Genomic DNA, 22,108 nt, shown 5'->3' with positions numbered 1-22,108 from the left:
ATTCATACTCAATGTTATTCGTTTTCCCTCATGGGGCTTATATTGATCGTCTTGAGCAAGTTGCTCAAAAATTTCCTGAGATTGTCGCATACAAAATTTCTTCAAGAACATTCATCGTCCGTTCTACAAACCAAATGTCCATACTCTGCCTCCGTCGATCTAGCATGTCCATGAAGCAGATCTTGCAATCTTATTAGTGAATTTCTCAATGTTTGTCTTTAAAAGTAAAATCTGCAAGAGATCATCGAAACTATTCTAAGAAATCACCGGCCAGTATGCTAAACAAGTAGTTGAAAAGATAATCGAATTTTGAGGTTTACAGAGTCCATCCAGTAGGATGATGAGAACGAGAACTTGAGATCAACACATATTTTACTCTCTTTTATATCTAACCATAGAAAAAGTTGTTAGAATTGAAAACACAATTTGATTCGATGAATAATTGTATCATGATCACGTAAAATTGTACTTGCTCTGGACATTTCTCAAGACAGAAACAGAAATTTCAGAAAGCTTCTGCTTTGGGGGAAAAAGATGTAAGCAACATAACATAACAAGGTTCAAAAAGTTCAGTGAAATAACAATTAAAATTTACTGCAAGTCCCAGAACATGCATGCCCCGTTGGTTATATATGTTTAGCAAATAGATTTTTCGAATGTCAATTCTATCTTCTGGTTATGCGCAGTAAATTCGTTAGTTCTAAAACCAAAACTGATTGAGATAAATTCTGCAGAATCTGTAGTACATCTGAATCTGCAAGATCGTTCCCAGTCCGGTCCTGCTTTTGTTTGAGGCTTGACCATTAATCTCGGGTTTAACCAATACACGAAGGATCCCTCACGATATAACATTGGATCGTGGCCTCCTGTAGATGAACTACATGCACTTAGTACACATGTTTCAATAATTTTTTTTTTTCGTAGCACTTGGAACAAGTAACCTTGAAATGCTTCTTTTACTGCATTTCTCTATCTAACCTCGTGGTCAGTCTGGCCTCTGAGGATAAATAGGCATTGAAAGAGGCCGGTCATCTGCGTGATGGTGTGTCGTAAATATGGAGCTGATAAGGAATTTAACTATTCATGCAACAAAGAGGACCAATGAGAAAAAGACAACACAATCTGAGGGTTTGACTTCATCAGAAATAAGTTAGAGGACCAAAATCTAAAAAATCCTTCGAGTTTTCTTCTGCATTATAACCGAAATAACTAACTCCACGCTTAACATATAAAATCAAAGATATCAGACTTTAGCTCCTCTCTCCCTCTCTCCCATCACACAATTGAATGCAAATCAAAGGTTCTTCAGTAGTTTCTCATTCCGTTCCCTCTCTTTCATTTCTACAGCCTGTTACTCCCCTAATTCTCGGGGACCATCCATGGCCGAGGAAGATCGTAATCGCACTTATTCTACAAGCCGTGACGGATCGTTTCAACTATCCATTTTCATCAGAAGAGCTGACGAAAAGATCGAGAGTGTCTACAATGATGGGAGAGTGGAAAGGAAATAATGAGATGATCCATGATGTTGAATCATTGAAGAGCAACCGCGAAAGCTTGAAGAGCAAGATGTATCACGTGATCAATATGTTATTCCACACCATCCGCAGAGACAATGCCATCGTAGTCATCCCGGACTGCGAAGAGGCCCTAGCTGTCCTGGAAGCAAGGGTTTGTAAATTCTCTAAGGTGGAAGAAATAATAGATGCTTGATTGAACAAGCTGCAAGAACTTCTTGAAGCAGCACAAGGCAAGAAGTCCAAGGATTCGAGTGAACTTTTGAGCTGTCTTGATCAATCTGGGGATTGTGCCAAGAGCGAAGAAAATGTAAAGGGTTCCGGCGAAGAACGTGAAATAGAGATGATAGAAGAGTCTATGATGGAACTATTACATCTGGTTGGACAGCCCAAACCTGGAAGGGCGGTGCACTAGATAATAGGTCAGTTGGAATCTTGGGCTCTTGACTTTTCCTGAATTGATTGCTGCAGGAGCTGCCGAGGTAGCTATCGAGAACAAGGAAAGTGAGAAGCCCAACAAGGAGTTGATGGCTCAAGCTGCTGATATTGAGGGACAGCTTTCGCTCTTGCTACTCGGGATCACTGTCTTATTCTCTATGAACGAGATGGAGATGTCCAAGTTCCAGGAGTTCAAGTCTTCCCTGAAATTGCTCACTTGGAAAAATAGCAACGCAAGGCTTGTCAAGAGGATACACTACCTGGTGGTAAGGGCAGATAACGAATTCAAGAAGATGGAGGTAGATGAGACTCAAAAGTTGCAGGGCCGACTAGGAGTTATCCCTCAATGCTATCATGCGACTGAGGACCAGTGGAGAAATAGGACTCGTAAACTGGTTGAAGAGGTGCTCGATTGCTTCATGGTTATAGTCGTTAAATTGTTCTGTTTCATGAACTATTTGGATAATCTCGTGCCACAGTCTCTAGCAGAGGGAGCGGTTCCCGGCATTGAAGTAGAACAATGAAGGATATGGAGACTGAAGAAAAAGCCATTGAACAGAAGATCAGAAAACTGAGGACCCTACTGAAGTACAGTGATTTCTTCTCTACTGTAAATGTAATTGCTGATACTTGTGGCAACAAGAAGTAGTAGATTTATGATACTAGGTGTTAAACAGTAGGCCAAACTGAGCTTTACTTTGGCGCTTCAGTGTAGTTTTCTTCATTAGCGAGACTCAGTGTTTTAGTTTTTTTTTTTTTTTGGATACCCGTGGGGCTTATTCATGTCCATCAAATTGTTCTAAAAACTCTAGAGACTGTCACATGAAAATTTTCTTCAAAAAACATCGTCCTTTCTACTATCCAAATGTGCCTCCTAAATTTCGAATGGCTTGTTAGTTTTGTTTTAAGAAGAGCTCAGTGGCTTCATAGTGAAGGTAAAATTGGACAGTTTCTTGAACTATGTGGGTAATCTCGGATCCAAACCTCTGCTAAAGGGAGTTGGTTTTCAGCATCAAAGCTGAACATGGAGACTCTATTGGAAGCTCCTAAACTAAACATCAGTAACTGAGGACCCAATTGCAGAACAGCGATTTTGGCTCGATATTTTGATCAAGTACCTGCTGATATGCTTTTGGAGTGGATTCCGAGAAGTACATGGACTGAAACTTGAAAGAGTAAAACAGTAAGCCAAAATCGGCATTACATAGATGCTTACATGAAGTTTTCTTACAGTGTTTTTGAAATCAATATTTTTGTGATTTTTGGTTTCCCCGCATAAAGGCTTATGGTCGTTTCATCAATTTGTTCCTCCCTGGACGATTTTGTTCTGCTGTGTTGTGATTCTATTGCGGGGACGTGATCTTGAAGCGTGGAAATGCTCATAATCTTTGAATCCATAGCGATCATCGGGGAATTAAGGTGCTGCACCAAATTTTCCCACCTTACCTGCAACATTTACTTCAAATATCCGATTTGTTCCAACACACCGGAAACTAATTAATATCCACGCAGATGTGCCTTAAAAGCTTTCCGATCTTACCGGGATTCGGAAAAATGCTGAAACTGATTGATCCTCGCAAAAGATGGAAAGTGAAAAGTGTAAATATTCTAGATGGTTGCTGTCCCAATAAATGTTTCGGTTGCAAGAAACTGACTCTTGATTTCGAGGTGAATCCAATTCAGTCAGTATCCATTTATGTGTATAGTCATAAACATAGAGAAAGCTCCTGTCCTTAGATCCTTCAAATCTGGAAATGCTAAAAATGGGTTGCGATATGGGTCGATCCATATCTGTTTTCTTTTTGTAATTATCGTGCGATACCGTCCTCTAAAAAATCTGCACAACGTGATCTCTAGTCATTAGTTCGGATTTTGTAAGGGGTTTTTATGTAAGATTATCCCAAGATGCACAAATCTCATAATCTGTCAAAATGTACGATAGACGATAGTGCCATGAAGAGAAAAGAGATATATATTCATTCGCCATCTGTTTATTACCATAAAAGTCTTATTAGACAAGCTTACATTTCACATTTATCGCATAGAATATGTTCTAGCGGAATGACCAACTTAGTTTTCTTCGAAATCACGGCCTAACAACTATTTATCTAATGTCACGCGGGGAATAGCCATTCTATGATGGATCCATTACATAGGGAATGGCATTTCTGAGTTTGTTAGTCGCAAGGAATATGAAAGGCGACTATGAATAGTCCTCATGCACTACTAGAAAACAGGCGTTAAAAAACAGACAGCTAGAGACGGATTTTTGTCATTCTAGTTGAGATGGAATTATAGACGACTTATGTACTACAGGGTCAGTTAGAGACGGAATTGATGTTTCTAAAGTTTAGAGACGGATGTTGAGATGGAATGTACGTTCTCTAAATTGTAGAGACGGCATTTGAGATGGTAAAGATCCATCTAAAGACTAGGTGGAAGTGAACCGTCTCAAGTCCGTCCTAATATGGATAGACCTATTTTATGCACGGATTTGAGACGGTTTTAATTCCGCCTATAATTTTGAGACGGATATTCCCGTCTCTATTTCGTCTGTAATAGTTATTTTACTAAACATATCATGGCTCAGATCAGAACACTTCCCAGCTCAAAAACATTTCCCAACTTAGAGAAGCTTTGCTTTTCTTCTTGTGCGCGCGAATAACTCCCTCTACACCTGATAACCCCGTATTTGAAGAGCCGAACATCGTTAATTTATAATCTTCTATAATTATAAATTAATTGTTACGTTCAAGGACCCGTTTGAATAATATTCTTATAAAATTTTAAAAAATATCCTACTATGAGTGAAATTTCCGCGTAACGCACAGATAAAACAATTAGTTCATGTTAATGCATTTTGACATTATGACATTTGGCTTTACTGCGGTCACATATGTGTTATGACCAACCACATATAAAAATCTCAATTATTCAAATATAAAAAACTCAATTCACTCCAACAAAACTGGGAAAAACCCATTGAAATTAAAATTTTCTAAATCTTTTTTTTTTGAATGATTTTTTTTGCGAAAAATCATCTAACTCTCCATCGAAGAGTGTATCGCGCAGGGGCATACCCTTTCGTTTGGTAATTAAGAGTTTCAAGTTCGATACTTATTAAAAATCATTCATACTCCTTTATTAGCTATGCTCATGGGCCTTCCTATCTAAGAAAAAATTCTATAACCCTCCGTTTGGATTGAGGAAAACGGAGGGAAGGAGAAGAAAAAGAAAAGCTGTATGGGTATTTTTTTGAATATTTTATACAATTTTACCTCTTTTCTCTTTCTAATCAAACAAGTTACATATCTTTATCCATATCCATTTCATTTACATCAATTGCATCATGGTGAAATAAAAGTAAAATGATAATTTCTGAGGCTGCCTCTGTTTTGCTAATTTAATTGAATTATCCATTTCTACCCCAAAAAAAAGAGTAAAATAATAATTTCTTGCTGGGAAAAGTTGAGAGGGACAAGGCCATCTCCTTGATTTTCCATGGCAAAAAAGGCTATAGCGAGAACTTCGAGAGGAAACAACAAAACATAGCTTTAGCTTATAGATTTTACCTTTTCCCAAAGTTGCATATAATGTATAGCTTTTAGATGTAGCCTAAGGCCTAAACTTGTGGGCCAAAAAAAATAATAATAATAATAAAAAGAGCAGCCTAAACTTAAAAAACCAAAAAATTCTATAAGACCGGAAAGAAAAGGTTATTATGTCAATTATGTAGTTCCTGGCCCCATCTCAAGTATGTATTCTTCTCTCTCGAAACTTCATAAATTTTGCACGTCGGCTCCAAGTTGGCCGATGAGCAGTATGGTTGATTGGCACAAATCCAATTGTGAGCCGGAATGGACAGTTCTCTTATTAGCTATTGAAGACCTGAGATTAAGAATGAATACAACATAGTTTAACTTTGATTGCAACGTGCTTGGAGTATGTTCTTTCGAATTTGCTAGCTCTAGAGTAAGGTGATAAAAGAAGAAGAATATATTCTCGTCAGGATTTGGCATGAGAAGATTGGGCCGGTCCCAATGTCGGCATATTCATTCTAGTCGACTCAAGTATATTTGAGAATCATATGTGAAAAATTTGTACTACTCAAACAAATCAAAACTTAAAGCGGATACTTGTTAAAAAGTATATATATAAAGATAAAAACATTAAAGCATACTACACTTGATCTTTGCATACTTGCACTGAGAGAAACACTGAAGCATATTGCTCTTACCCAAAAAAAAAAAGAGCTTAAAATTAAAATTATCCAAATTGAGAAAAGAAGATCATGTGAATTAGAATCTCTCAAAATTCATCATAAGTTCTAAACGATCTTTGGACATTGAATTGATTCAGGGATTTTGCTACATCGGTTACCACCTAAAAAAATGTAGTGTCACTGAATATGTGCAAGATTTAACTTAAGCAAAAACAGTTAAATATTAGCGCTTGATCCTTTCAACCATACTCGTTCAATTAAACACCCATATGAACAACAACATTACATCATTGAATCCTCGGGTCAGTGACCCAGTTGCATGCGAACCGGCATATTGCATTATTGTCATTAAGTCTTGAGGGTTTTGTTTTGGTTTTTGCCGATTTCTTGCTTGCTGAAAGTGCTGCGGTTTGCTATGGAGTTTGAGAGGATTTGAAGAGTGAGGAATGCTAGATAGATTGTGTGTAAGAAGTTTATGATTAGCTTAATGACAATAATGCAATATATAGGCTAAGCTTAAGTGCAATTAAGTGAGAAAAAACTTGATCAAGGCATGTATTAGGCTTAGGCGGTTTGCTTAATGAAGGAAGAAGATATTCTTGCAAGTGGCATTGATGGAGAAGGGATGAGAACATTAATGAGCATTGATGGGAAGTTGGAATGCAAGAATGAAACACTTAGATATTTTGCAAAAGGAAGACAAAGGCAAGTTGTCTTCTTGGCTTGATGCTCGGATGTCGATCGGTTACGTGTTCGAGTTTCGTGACTCGAAAGAACGTCGTATCGACAATGTGCGCAAGAAAACGATCCCTGATGAGTCTAAGATTGCTCATTTTGCATGAGAAATGCTTGTGTGGTTTTTAGGCTCGGAAGCCGATTTTGCTCATTTCAGGCGATCAGAGCAAAGTTAGCCATTTCTGAATGCACATCTCGTGTCTGCATTCCGCATTGGTCATTTTGACATGCATTGTTAATCAGACCGAATAATTGACCCTTAAGCTGGTATTGCAAATGTGAAGCCGGAGACGTCATAAGAGTCAGAAGCCGGATTTCTCAGAATACTTTCTAAGTTGCTTGGATGGTCCGGAGATCGTTGCGATCTCTGTTCGTTGAGAACAGACTCCGAAGGATTAAAAAAGTGCAACTGAGACTCTAAAAGCACTGTTTTGAGGACCTAGATGGATTGTGCAATTCCGTATAAGCATTTTACATTGAGCCTTGGGATGAGTAGCACTGTATTGGCCAACCATTTGACGTCAAGTTTCTACCAGAAGGACCTTCGGTTATGAATTTCTGTAAAAAACGGTCTTTTCTGCCATTCGGAGGTCATTCGAAAAACTAAAAGGCATATTGCAGACTGATTTGCCCAATTGTGTTTGTCCGCTGTAGTTTTTGGGGCAATACATGGCTAACTTGGTTTGTCGATATTCTGTCAGACCAATCTCCGGAAATGATTTTTCGTTGAAGGTTATGCTTGTTCTGTCGCTCAGAAGTCATTCGAGGTGTCTGCGTGACTTCCGAGAGATAATATGAAGCAATGCTCATACTCTATATAATTGTTGGATATGACCGCATCTGACATCGAGAATTAATTTTTCTCTGGTGAACCAGCGTTTTTTAAACTTTCACTGAAAAGTTGTATGTATACAGAAAATTGCTCTGTATAGAGCAAATGATCTATGAAATGTGTTTGAAGACACTTTTCATCTGTTTGGCGTCACGAGGGATTTTTGGAGTCCAATATTGGATATTTTCTGATGGTCGAGCGAACAAGCATAAAATAGTACTGTAGGTGATGTATTTTGAAAGCACCGGTTTGGATGCCGTTTGGGCTCCTTATTTGCTCTGTATGTCGTTGGATGATTCTGTATGTTTTTCTGTTATATACTTGAATCATCTGCCTATCTCTGCTGACTTGAGAATGAATAGTAATTTGCTGCTCTGTCGAGCCTTCTTCCGTATCAATGCTCAAGTCATGGTCTGGATTATTATTGATATGCATTACCTACCAAAATGGGGTGCTGACAGTTTGATTCTTTCAACCATACTCGTTCAATTAAACACACATATGAACAACAACTTTACATCATTGAATCCTCGGGTCAGTGACATAGTTGCATTCGAACCGGCGAACCATCCGAACTTGATAGTTTCCCGATTGGATGGTGGCTTGGTCTTAATGATAGGAACATCCTAAAATGGCTGAAACGTGGGGGAGAGAACCAAACCAATAGAGCCTTCGGAATCCCCAACGAGGCGAAGGACAATCCTGCTCCAGGATAAGGATAACTTAAGCCCCACCACTGTCCTCGAGTCAGCCAAACAGCCCCAATGACCAACAAAAAGAGGGAGGGCAAAGAAAAGAAAAGAGAGGGCTACACCTCTGCCAGCGCGCGTGGGGCGCGTGACTTTTCATCCCCCTCTGTACCTCTCCCTTCTGACACCCCTCTCTTTCCTCTCTCTCTCAGAGGGTACAGAGCTGCACGGAGAAGATGATTCGGACCGAGCATTTGGTGGAGAAGAAGAAGATGAAGAAGCAATCGGGTCGAGGCACTGATCTCCGATTCTCATGCTTGTGAACCACTCGCTCCTGTTAGGGTTTTTCGCGTCTGAGCTGTTCTGCTCAGAGGTATGTGTGGGCGCGCGCTTCTCCTCGTGTTCTCCAATGGCTGTCCCCAATGATCCTGCCGCTATTACCGTGTTTCTTTTTCTTTTTTTTTTTTAGTATCTTTATCTCATTTCTAGGTTTAGGTTTTGGAGTTCGTTGTAAATGCCTAAAATTTGAGAAATTTCGGCTTTGCCATGAGATTTTCTTCGTTCCTTGATGCGTTCCCTTTACGTTCTTTGATTTGCTTTGCTTGTTTTCATCTGTTTCGGCTGCCAGAAAGCTATACTGTGCTACTGCGGAGATCAAACTGTGCTTGTTGAGGGCAGAAAGTTGCTTTCTTTAGCTGTTCTTGATTCATTTCTAGCTTGACATGCCTTGCTGTGTGGCGAAAACGAACAATGGCAGGCATTGGATCGTTCACAGAATGAGAAATGAGTTTTTGGAATATTCTATCGAGTCTTAAAAGCAGGGTTTTGTTCTTAATTGCTTATGGGGTCTCGACCGATTGATGCCTTTTTGCTTGTTATAGATAGAAGTCTTGCCCATTTCTTTCTTCCTTTCCGTAGAAAAAAAGCAGAGGTCGTGCAATTCTTTACCAGAAAAAAGTTCGGTTTTGAAATGCTTAGGAGTGGTCTTTGGTTGTCTATGTTGTTGATGACATCTCTGCATCCTTAGCCACTATGTCTACTTCCTTGCCGATGCTTTTGTTTCTGATATCCCTTTCATTCCTCCCTCCTCTGCTTCTGAGCTCCGGGGGAATCTCCTATCTTGCTCTTAACTGGTCCAATTTGCTTGCAATTCCGTCCGACCCCAGTTTGAATTTGACGGTTGATTGAGGTAAGCAACCACCATTTCAAGCCTTTATTTGTGATCACCTGGGCACCTCCGAAAATGTCATATTTTCATCAATGAAGTGTAGAAGAAAGAGGTTTCGATTGTTTTGTTACCCGATTGGGGAATTATCATGAATTGCCACAAGGTTGAGTTTTTCCCAGACGAGGTTGTCCTCCAAAACTTAGCTCGTCTGCCCATTAAATCCCTTTTCAGGGCCAAAATCGTCTGCAATTTCTGGCACAGGTTGGTGTCCGAGGAGTACTTTGTTCATCTCCAGAATGAACTCTCAGTCAGGAACTCAGTGGTTCTGGTTGAGGTTTCAGACTCATCGGAGTCAACGAACATGAGCTTGATCTTCATTGATAACCTTCGTGGTGTATCCGAAATGAGCTTTGATTTCTTGAAAGACTGGGTTAAGGTTAGGGCTTCCTGTATTGGATTGCTGTGCTGCTCCAGCATACCCGATAAGGGCGTGTACTATGTGTGCAACCCTATGACCCAAGAGTTTAGGCTGCTACCGAGGAGCAGGAGAGGCCTATCATGAGGTTTTGCCCCTGTGGAGAAGCGGCTCTGGTGGGCCTAGATTGTGATTTGTCAGGACAGAAGTACAATGTTGTGTTAGCTGGTTATCATCGAACTTTTGGGCACTGGCCTGATGGAACCTTTATTTGTTCGGTGTTTGACTCTGAGTCAAGCAAGTGGAGGAAGTTCGTCCCTTTGCAGGATGACCACTTCACCCATGAGCAAGAACCAGGTGTGTTCGTCTATGGGGCCCTCCATTGGCTCACTGGCGGGGCTTGTATGCTTGTACTTGATTTAAATTATGATCTTTGGAGGAAGATGCAGCTGCCTGATGAGTTTGGCTGAGGGCCAGGGAACAGGGTCTACTTGCTCGAGTCCGATGGGTATTTGTCGGTGATTCAGATCTCAGAGGCGTGGCTGAACATCTGGGTGTTGAAGAATTACGAGAGCGAGGATTGGAATCTGGTGGCTCGAGCGAGTCTAAGATGCATAAGAGGTTTGGTGCTGGGGATCTTCCCGATCAGTCAAACTCGGGAGTATGTACTTTGGCCATCTGAGTGTGGAAGGAAATGTATTCTCTGAAGAACGGGTCCACGCTACCTCTGTGGTTTTCAGCACATTCATTTCAGAGCACAATCTTCTCCTGCTGGTAAGGTTAGGTTCACTTCAGTCCCGTCCGATTTAATGGATTTTGTTTAGATAGCAGCTGATTTATAACAAATGCTGCTGTTAGATTGACTATTATTATCTGTTGATATCATAAGGTTGTCTCGTATTGCTCCTGTTAAATTGAGTTGCTGTGTAAACGTGCAAAAATGTAGCGTTGTAACATTCCAGGTCTTGGCCATAATAAATTTGATCATTTCTCATTTGAGTTGCCATTTCTTTCAGGAATCATAATTATTTTCTCTGTTGGTAGCTATATTGATAATATTTTCTCTTTTTTCTCCTTTGTGATATACTGCCAATAGCCTCTGCATCTTCCTTTGCGTTCTACCCAAAACCAAGGCTTAGAAAATCATGTCTCTTTAGCATACCTTGAAACTGTTCGAATCTATCAGATATTCTGATGAAGGAAGCTTGTACTTAAACCGTGAATTTTTGAATTGGAAGCAACATCTCCTTTATGAAAAAGAAGACAGAGTCCAAATCTGGAACTTCTGGGTGCCATGTTGATTTTAGTAGGAGTCGATTAGCCTGGTGCTGAAACTGATCAGTGTTGAAGTTTCTGATGTTAAGAAAGCAAGCAAATCTTCGATGGCAGAGTTTTTTCTAGAAGAGTTCTGTTAAATCCTCGTAGTTATAAAAATCTTCCTAACTTAGGAGGATTTAACAGAAACGTTAGAAGGATAATTTATCACACCTCTTTAGGAGGATTTAGCATTTTAGTCTTCTGGAGACATAGGTAGATGCAGTTGAGGTCGGGGCACTTTGATCTTCTTTCACTGTTACGTTGAGGAGTAGTTAGTAGTGATGCATTGCTGTAACCAGTGATTTGGATTATTGTCTGGCACAGCCTTGGTGCGTTAGCTAGAAATTGTTTGCGTCGCTGCTTTTACTGTGACAGTTCACATGCTACTAGCTCACTCTTGGATCGAAAGAATGGGAGGGAAAGAAGTAAACGAGAAGCATACGACGAAATGAGCCCCACCGGCCCACCCTTCCCAGACGATTTTGTTCTGCTGTGTTGTGACTCCATGGGTGGGGACGACGTGATCTTGAAGCTTGGAAATGCTCGTAATCTTTTTGAATCCATAGCGAGCATCGGGGATTAAGTAGCTGCACCAAAATTTTTCTGCCTTACCTGCAACATGTCCTTCAAATTTCCCATTTGTTCCAACACACCAGAAGCTAATATCCACTCAGAAGATGTGCCTTAAAAACTTCCCCCATCTTACCGGCTTTCGAAAAGAATACGGACAATGATGATCCTCTCTAAAGATGGAAAGTGGAAAATATCTATGACGGTTGCTCTCCTCCGAATAAATGTTCAGTTGCAAGAAACTTGACTTTTGATCTCGAAGTGAATCCAATTCACTCGGTATCCATTTACGCCTATAGTCATAAACGTAGAGAAAAGCTCTCGTCCTTAGATCCCAAAGATCTAGAAATGCTAGAAATGGGTTGCGATATGGGTCGATCCATTTTAGTGTTCCTCTTGTAATTATAGTAGTACCCTACCTTCCTCTTCAAAACCTACACGACGTGTTTTCTAGTCATGAGTTCGGATTTTGTAAGGGTTTCTATGTAAGTTTGTCCCGAGATGCACAAATCTGATGTATTTTGTCAATAAGTACGATCGTGCGATGAACAGAAAAGAGATATATATCCATTCGCTTTCTGTCTATTACAGTAAAAGTCCTGTTAAACAAGCTTATATTTCACATTTATCACGATAAACACGATCACAAAGAAAATGTTCTAGCGGAATGGCTAACTTAGTTTTCTTTCGACTAACAACTATTTATCTAATGCCACGAGTAGAATAGCCATTCTACGATGAATCTACAGCAAGGAATATGAAAGGCGACTTCGAATAGCCCCTTTGTTGCAAATAGTTTGCTCAAAATAGGTAGCTAGGAATAGACATTGTGGTCCATCGGTAATTAACAATGATAACTGAAATACCTACTAACACCAGGGACTTATAATAATAATAATAATAAAAGAACCAGGGACGGAGCTAGAATTACTTATCAGGAGGGGCCTCCCATCCAAAAGTACATCAACAAGGGCAATTCTTGAAAATTATAGAGAGATTATGGTCATCACCTAGCCTCACCTCCATCTCCGGCGAAACAAAGGACCCCTGACAGACGTCTCAAGTCGGAGAAGGTAGATTGGATCTTGCCATGGCCAAAGTCTGGCCTCGTCGCATCGCCCGAGATATGGGCCTCGCACACAATAGATGAATATGAGACAACACAGCCACGACATGCACCTCAAGCATGCGATCGTAGTCCGGCTAGAAAAGGTCAACTGATGCTCGCGAGCATGCGACGACCCTCACCTAGGGGTCCTGAGCCCTTAGGTTGGACGGAAATAAGTGTTCACTCTAGGGAAGGACCCTCGTCATGGGCTTACCCTAGGGTGGCAAACCCAACCTTAGGATCTTCAACCTGGGCATGGGTTAAGACTAAATATATTTCGTGTCTAAACGGATCAAACCCGTTTAGACACAATAAATGATCGTGTTTAAACGGATTTAACCCTTGTAATCCATTTAGATACAGTTAGACTAGTTTATATTATGTATTATCGTGTTAATAAATATGTTTCACATATTGTATCAATTTATAGAAAAAAAATACACTAAAATCATCTAAATTTGTTTATATAAATCACATGTTTATGGTACTTTTATCATGTCAATCATGTAGTAATATGCAATTAAAGGTAATAGTGTCATATCATGTATGTATAATATGTACATAAAGGTAATAGTGTTATATTGTGTAGGTAAGTATACATAGACATTTAGACACGCTTAGTTAAACGGGTTAGACGTGTCGTATCCGTGTCAACCCGTAATTAAACTTGTCGTGTTCGGGTTAGAGCTTTCTAACACGAACCCGTTTAGACACGACTCGTTTAAACACGACACGACACATATTGCCATTCTAAATCTAATCCATGGAGTTTGCAATATTTTTTTAGGATATTTAAAATATTCATTATATATTTTTAATATTTAACATTTACGTTGATGCATTTTGATATTATTTGATATTACTGCAGTCGCATGTGTTATGATCAATCACGTAAAAAAAAAACTCAATTATTCACAAAAAATACCCTCAATTCGCTTTAACTAAATAACGAAAATTTTATTTAAATTTAAATTTTCTAAATCTTCTTTTATCGGTGATTTTTGTTCAATGAATAATTCTCTAACCCTCCGTTTGGATTGAAAAAAGCTAAGGGAAAAAAAATAGAGAAAATATCGAATGAGAATTTTTGAAAATTCTATACAATTTTCCCTTCATTTCCTTCCTATTCAAACAAGCTGTAACTCTTCATCCATATCCATTTCAATTAACATCACCTGCATCGTGGTGGAATAAAAGTCAAATAATAATTACGTGCTGGGGAAAGTTGAGAGGGACAATGCTGTCTCCTTCATTTTCCAAGGGAAGAAGGTTATAGCGAGAACTTCGAGAGGAAACAACAAAACATTTATTACAATTTCGTTTGATTTCGCAATTAAAATTATAAAAATTTTAACTTTAACTTTAACTCAACACACTTTACAATCATTTGTATTTTTCACAATTAAAATCAAAATAACTTTAACTCTGAAATCAGTACCTTTTACCTTTCCCTAAAGTTGCATATTATAGGTATAGCTTTTAAAAGCGGATGGTGCAGCCTATAAACTTAAAGGGCCAAAAACTTCTTTAGGCTGGAAAGAGAAGGCCGGTTATGTCATTTATGTAGCTCACATATACATTCCTAATCCATCTCAAGTATGCATTCCTCTCTCTCGAAACTTTATTGCTCCGTTTGATTTCGCAGTTAAAATCACCAAAATTTTAATTTTAACTTTAACTCAACACACTACACAACAAAAATACACATTTCACAAGTCAAAAATTTTAACTTTAACTTTAAATCAACACACTACACAATCATTTGTCATTTTTCACAATCAAAATCAAAGTTACTTTAACTCTGAAACCAAACGTACCATATAAATTTGCACTTTCGCTGCAAGTTTTTTTTTTTGTTTTTGATAGGTAAAATGGTGTCAGCAATAGTGGCGACCTTGCCTCCCATTGCTACGGAATGTCCAGACTCTCTTGTTCAACCGCAAACATATCAGACGAACTGAACAATCAATGCAAGCATTGTCCCCGTCAGCGCAGCACCACCAAAGACTTAGTATAGTTTATAGAAACCGTGTCCCCTAAGTCCAAGCCAGAGCACATAACAATTGTTTTTGATAAATGCACTAAAGGAAATTTGAATTTGAAACCTTGGAGTTACCAAAACGTATGAGAGTAAGCTTGTTAACTATTAGACCATAAGTCCTTTCAATCCCGCTGCAAGTTGGCTAATGAGTAGTATGGTTGGTCGGTACAAAGCCAATTGTGAGCCGTAACATGCAACTCTTTTATTAGTTGTTGAAGACTTGAGATACAAAATAAGAAGAAGAAGAGAAGAAATTCTCATTAGGATTCGGCATGAGAAGATTGGGTTGGTTCCGATCGACATTTTCATGTTGGTTGACTCAAATAGATTTGAGAATCGTACCTGAAAATTTTGTATCAAAACTTAAAACGGATACTTTTTAAAAGTATGAAAAGAAAAAAAGAGATGAAAACATTAGAGCATACTCCACTTGATCTTCGCATGCTTCCACTGAGAGCATATCGCTTCTATCCCGGAAAAGAGGCTCAAAATTAAGTGATCCAAATCCAGAATATATATATATATATATATATATATGAATTACGCTCCGTTGGATTTTATAATCGCTTTTTTAAAATTTTAACTCTACTTTTAACTCTATTCATTACACAATAAAAACTAACAACACAAATATTATATTTTCCTTTTTCTTCAATTTTTTAACCATTCAATTCATTCAACTACCCATTATTTTTTTTCTACAATTCAACAATACAATCATTACTTTTTCTCAACTATTCATTACTTTTTTACACTTTTTCTCATAATTCAACGACACAATCATTACAACTCAATTATAATTAAAACTCAACTTTAAAACCAAACACACCATTAGAATCTCTCAAAATTCATAACTTCTTCTAAACCATCAAGCCCAACGCGGCGAAGGACAATCCTGCTCCAGGACAAGGATAACTTAAGCCCCACCACTGTCCTCGAGTCAGCCAAACTGCCCCCAACGACCAACAAAAAGATTTCAAAAAAAAAAAAGGCAAAAAGGAGAGCTAGACCAGTGCCAGCGCGCGTGGAGGCGCGTGGCCTTTTATCCCCTCTGCACCTCTCCCTTCTGACATCTCTCTCTTTCCTCTCTCTCTTAGAGGGTACAGAGCTGCCCGGAGAAGATAATTAGGACTGAGCATTTGGTGGAGAAGAAGCAGCAATCGGGTCGAGGCACTCTTCTCCGATTCTCATGCTTGTGAACCGATCGCTCCTATTAGGGTTTTTCGCGGCTGAGCTGTTCTGCATGCGGTTCTCGTCAGAGGTATGTGTGCGCGCTTCTCCTCGTGTTCTCCAATGGCTGTCCCCAATGATTCTGCCGCCATTACTGTGTTTCTTTTTTAGTGTCTTATCTCATTTCCAGGTTTGGGTTTTGGAGTTCGTTGTAAATGCCCAAAATTTTGGGAATTTCTTCAGTACCATTAGATTTTCTTCGTTCCTTGATGCGTTCCTTTTAGGTTCTTTGATTTGTTTAGCTTGTTTTCGTCCGTTTCGACTGCCAGAAAGCTATACTGTACTGCTGCGGAGATCAAACTGTACTTGTTGAGGGCAGAAAGTTGTTTTCTTGAGCTGTTCTTGATTCATTTCTAGCTCGACATGCCTTGCTGTGTTGTGAAAATGAACAATAGGAGGCATCGGATCGTTCATAGAATGAGACATGAGTGTTTGGAATATTCTGTTGAGTCTTTAAAGCAGGGTGGTGTTCTTAATTGCTTATGGGGTTTCGACCGATTGATGCCCTTTTGCTTGTTGTAGAATCTTGCTCATCTCTCTTCCTTCCTATAGAAAAAGCAGAGGTCATGAAATTCTTTACCAAAAAAAAAGGTTCGGGTTTTGAAATGCTTAGAAATGATCTTTGGTTGTTTATATTTGTTTTTTCTTCGGAGACTTTGGTTGTTTATGTTGTTTATGAAATCTTTCCATCCTTAGCCATTACGTCTACTTCCCTGCTAATGCTTTTGTTTCTGATATGATACTCCTTTCATTCTTCTGTGTAGAGCACGTCTGCAGAACAATGGGCGCTGTGATGACACTTTGCTGGTTTTTATGCTAGCCATAACCTGGATAGCGGTGGCTCCCTTGACAAAATTGTGAGCAGATCTGTTTGAGCTGTCATGTGGTAATACTTTTCGACATATAAATTATGGCTCGAAAGAGTAATCAGCAGAAGAATGGAGTTGATCATTCCTTACCAAGGCACAAACTGAGAGGTGCTGAAACACCAGCAGGCTCGAGGGGAAAATCTACTAAAGCAAAGGTTTATCCAAAAGATAACCTCCCTGACTGTGACCACACTGGTGATCAGTTTACTGGTATCATGAAAGAAAATCGTTGCGCTGTAGATGCCAATGGAATAGGTAAAGGAACTGAGAAAATTATGAGGACAGAAAAGCAAGAGATGGATGGAATTCGAGTTCCTGAGTGTCCAGGGGATTGCTCTAGGGAGGGCATCAGTGATGCGTCTCCAACAGAAACTTGGGGTCGTACAGAAGAAAATGAGACGATAGCCAATGGTTTCACTGGTCTTAAGAATAGTTTCGATCATTTAAGCTATGCATTGAAGGGGCATATAGATCATTTGATGGAAAATGTTCAGTTTTCGGATAATGTTGTTGTCCAAACTGTGAGAAGAGCAGCTCCCTATATAATGAAGTCCGCTGGAGAGTGGTTAGAGAAGCAAAGACCTTGGTTGATTGATGCAAAAACCAGCATATTAGGTTCTTGTGACTATGCCAGACAGAAGATTGAGCTAGCTTACCCTGTTGTTTTGAAGTGGCTCATACAATTTGGGAACATAATGCTTCTCCTGACAATGATTTGGCTGGATTGCACTCTCAGAGGCATCGATTCTTTCCTCCGTATGGGGACGACATCCTTCTTTTCATTTATATGGTGCGCAGTCTTCTCAGCAGTTGCGATGGTAGGCATGTCCAAGTTTCTTTTGGTCCTGGTAAGTTGCGCTTCATTCTCTTAGTTACTCATATAATTTCTTGGAGCATAATCCTGATTGCTTTATTTCGTTCGCATGCACTTCCATACTTTCTACTATCCACTCTGCACAGTGAATTGTTCTCTTTGTTGCTGAGCAAAATGGAATGTAAAGCTTTATCTATGTTCATTGCTTGTCATTATATTTGGACTTCAATGTATATCTCCTGAGTTTTTCTTGGATAAATTGGCCCATTCCCATCTTCCATCTGTGCTTGATACATATGTAGATTAACATATAAATATCTTGTGCATTCAGGCTGTTGCTGTCTTGACGGGCTTGTTTGTCGGGATTACCTTTGGGCTAATGATTCTCGCAATTTGTGGGACCCTTGCCTTATGGTTTTATGGAAGCTTCTGGACAACATCTCTTGCTATTGTCCTTGGAGGTATTCTGTCAGAATTTCACCAGAAAATTAGTATTCTTTTATTATACACGTTCTAGAACTTGATGAAACCAATTTTCCTATACATGCAGGTGTGGCATTTGCATTAAAACGGGAACGCCTCGCACTTCTAATAGCCACTGTATACTCTGTGTATAGTGCTTGGACATATGTTGGGTTCCTTGGCCTTCTGTTAGGTCTAAATTTATCTTTTATCTCCAGTGACGCGATGATATACTTCTTGAGGAATAATGTGAATCAGCCTAGAAGACCCAACAAGCCGTCAGACCAAGCTAGTGGAAATCAAGGTCAATCGGGTGTCTTCAATGATGAACAAGCAAATGCTTCATTTTCTGAAGCTGAACCTGGAATTTCATCTGACCGTAGCTCAGGAGCTCCTTCTACCAGTGGCTCAAATTCTGACATAACTTCAGAAGATGAAGTTGTTCGCTTGTTGAACTGCTCCGATTATTACTCAGTATTCGGCTTCTCCCGTTATGAGGATATAGATGCTTCTTCACTAAAGAGGGAATATAGAAAAAAGGTATAATGTTTACCCCCTAAGCTCCATGATATAAAAATTGCCAAGTGCAGCGTGGTATTATGTTGCAATTTGTTGAGTGATGTCATCATAATAGGAGGAATTCTTTTGGTCTTCTATATCTACTTTATTAAATCAGCGTTTGCTTGATATAGGCAATGCTCGTACATCCCGATAAAAATCAGGGCAATGAGAAGGCGGCAGAAGCTTTTAAGAAACTTCAGAATGCATATGAGGTACATCAATTGGTGTTGCATAATTTTATGCATGTGATATCTTTCTACTGAATTAAATTTTCTCCCAATCAGATCTTAATGTTGATATATGTGTTTGTCTCTTCTTGAAGGTTTTACTTGATTCATTGAAGCGAAAAGCTTACGATGATGAATTAAGGAGGGAGGAGCTGTTGAACTACTTCCGTAGGTTTCAGAATGCTTCTCAAAAGGTCATTTCAAGCAAATATTTTTTATGTTAATGTTGCAGAGATATCTAATTCCTAGTCCTCTTTGATCTTAGAAAGTATGCATGCTATATGCGCAAACTTTAGTTATTTGCTCTTTCTTTAATGCTGTAATTTTCTGAATGCCATCTGTATCTCAGAGATCAACAATGATTTTATTCTGAGAGAAATTTTTCTCTGTTTCTTTAGATTCCTCTTCCCATTGACTTTAAATCTCAAATTTTGATAGATAAAGCATAAGATGAGGTTTTTGACTTTCTCACACATAGACATACATTGGCTATTCAGTTGTTTATAACTTGCTATACTCTGAATCATCACTGTTTTGTACTTAAATAAGCTTATTGGACCATGCACTGTCGCCATTATTCATTGGCTTATATCATTAAATCATGTTGACTTTACAGAATGGAAGTCACGGTTTCTTTCCTTCTGGATTTACTCACTCAGAGGGTGAGGGTGAAGATTTCTGTGGAGAACCTAGGCGAATAGCTTGCAAAAGGTGCAATGGTTTCCATATCTGGTTACAAACAAAGAAACCAAAATCTCAAGCAAGATGGTGTCAGGTATTATATATCGGTGCCTCTAGTTATGATGCTTGCAGTCTTCAAAGATAAGAAGATTTGGTTCCAGATGCTTGTAAAACTTAACTTATTCGTGTGGAAATTTACTTTCTAAAGGACTGCAAAGAATTCCATCAAGCAAAGGATGGAGATGGGTGGTTAGAGCAAGCTTCGCAGCCTTTCCTTTTTGGGTTGCTGCAGAAGGTCAGTGTCCTGTTCTTTTGATGAAATACCTCCTCTCTATCCTCCTCTGCAATAGCAATTTACATGGTTGCGTGGTTAATCTTCTGCAGGTTAATCATCCCACTGCCTATGTCTGTGCTGAAAGCAAAATTTACAATGCTACTGCGTGGTATATTTGTCAGGTAAAGCTAGCCTTCAATTATCTCTCTCTTTTGAAATCTGAAAGGTTTCTATGGTTAATTGAACTCCATCAGTAGAAAAAATGAGTAAAGTTGGCTTTGACTTTTTAAAATTCTTAACTGACTCTGTGATTTCTCTCCTTTCAATGTCAATTTTGCGGTTAAACTCTACCGATCTGAAACCAAACATTAAAAAAAAAAAAAAGGCTTATGAATTTCCTTGTGTTTTTTGATAAATAGTCATCCCCTCGACCACTCTTCCTGAACTATAAGCACCTTGGGACCCTTCTAGGTCTTTTGCCCCTCTGGACTTTGATCTTATTGAGTTTAAACAAGAGGTTGGTCCCATGGCTAATGGTTGGTACAGCTTTGGCAACGACAGGCTGAGCTCAGACTTAATTGTCTAGAGTCGTTCTTGAAGGTGCACTGACAGGGCGTGTGGTTTTCCACAAGTTGGGATAGATGGTCAGCACAAGTGTTTTAGAAAAATGTATAAGAACTATAGGTTCCCCAGCCCACCACCTTTCCCGTTCCTTCCCTCTCAGATCCTTAAGTTTTGATGGAAAACTTATTTCAAAATAGAGTTCGGGAAAGCGAATATACAATTCCAGGATATGGGACAATACATGATTATCCCTTTTTCTATGGTTTTGGCCTTTACGTGGTCGCAGGGAATGAGATGCCCGGCCAACACACACAAGCCGAGCTTTCATGTCAACACTAGTGCGACTTTTAAACACAGCGCAGGAAAGGGAACTGGTTCGGGACAGAAGGGGGCCCGGGTGCCTCCCTCGATGGAGGAGACCATGACCGAGGAAGAATTCTTCGAGTGGTTGCAGAACGCTGTGCAGGCGGGCGTTTTTGACAATGTTAGCGGAAGCTCCTCTGCTGATAGCCCGACAGGCAAAGGAGGGAACAGCTCCAAGAGCGCCAGCAGCGGTGCGCCCAGTAGCGGAGGCGGTGGCGCCAAGAAGAAGAAGAAGGGAAGGAAGCAGTGGTGAGTGAGACTGAGGATACCTGTCGTTGAAGTTAGTCTTATAATGAACTTATGAGCCTGACATTGAAAAGTAGGCTTCCTTTTTTGAGTTGAGAATCATCCCGAGCAGAAAATATATTGGCATCACTGTATTTTGGGCAGAAACCGATAAAGATCTCGGAGCCTGCCCTTTTCTTCTTAAGAGATTGTATAGCCGTTCGATAATGCAAATCTTCATCTCTCGTTGCGATAATCTATATCTATATCTATATATCTATATATTAGGCTAAATGAAAGTTTCAATGGTGAACTCTCCTTTGGTCGCATGTCAATCAAAACCAATTTTCTTAGGAAAAAGTCCTTTCATTTAAAAAAAAATTTATTCTCTCCTCCGTTTTAAGAGAAAAGAGGAGGAAAAATTTTGCAATTGGAATTATTTATCATATCACTAAAATATTATTTTATCAAACTTAAATCCTTTTACATGTGTTTACACCTATTTTTTGCATTTCATGAAGTCGAGTCATGACATGCATTCGGTGGTGTCGATGGTTTTGCCGAGTTTCGGATACATTGATTCGAGTTCTAAGAGGCGGGCAGCGGTTATTCTTACATGGGTCGGGTCAATTGAGGCCCAAACGAGGAAAAGAAGGCCTGGAATTAATGTGTCCAGCCAATTCAGCATAAAGCCTAGCAAGAAGAGTTCATTTGGGGAGCCCAATTTATGTGCACGGGCGTGATGCATATTTATCAGGGGGTGGACGGCTATTTTTCTAGTGGCAG

The 22,108-nt window shown here is 39.4% G+C and overlaps 1 protein-coding gene and 1 pseudogene across 1 annotated transcript; both read left to right on the top strand.

Annotated features, from left to right (window-relative positions):
- Positions 1 to 9,749: 9,749 nt before the first annotated feature.
- Positions 9,750 to 11,022, top strand: LOC116203429 (annotated as a pseudogene).
- Positions 11,023 to 16,069: 5,047 nt separating this feature from the next.
- Positions 16,070 to 21,582, top strand: LOC116215520. Its single transcript, XM_031551265.1, has 10 exons — positions 16,070 to 16,313; positions 17,047 to 17,999; positions 18,297 to 18,426; positions 18,516 to 18,967; positions 19,120 to 19,200; positions 19,311 to 19,409; positions 19,832 to 19,990; positions 20,105 to 20,191; positions 20,281 to 20,352; positions 21,021 to 21,582. The coding sequence occupies exons 2-10, from the start codon at positions 17,193 to 17,195 to the stop codon at positions 21,348 to 21,350; spliced, it is 2,217 nt and encodes a 738-aa protein (XP_031407125.1). The 5' UTR covers positions 16,070 to 16,313; positions 17,047 to 17,192; the 3' UTR covers positions 21,351 to 21,582.
- The last annotated feature ends 526 nt before the right edge of the window (positions 21,583 to 22,108 follow it).

This window comes from Punica granatum, chromosome 1 (genome assembly GCF_007655135.1).
Source record: "Punica granatum isolate Tunisia-2019 chromosome 1, ASM765513v2, whole genome shotgun sequence".
Taxonomy (NCBI): domain Eukaryota; kingdom Viridiplantae; phylum Streptophyta; class Magnoliopsida; order Myrtales; family Lythraceae; genus Punica; species Punica granatum.
The sequence above is the reverse complement of the archived record's forward strand: the minus strand, read 5'-3'. Positions and strand labels throughout refer to the sequence as shown.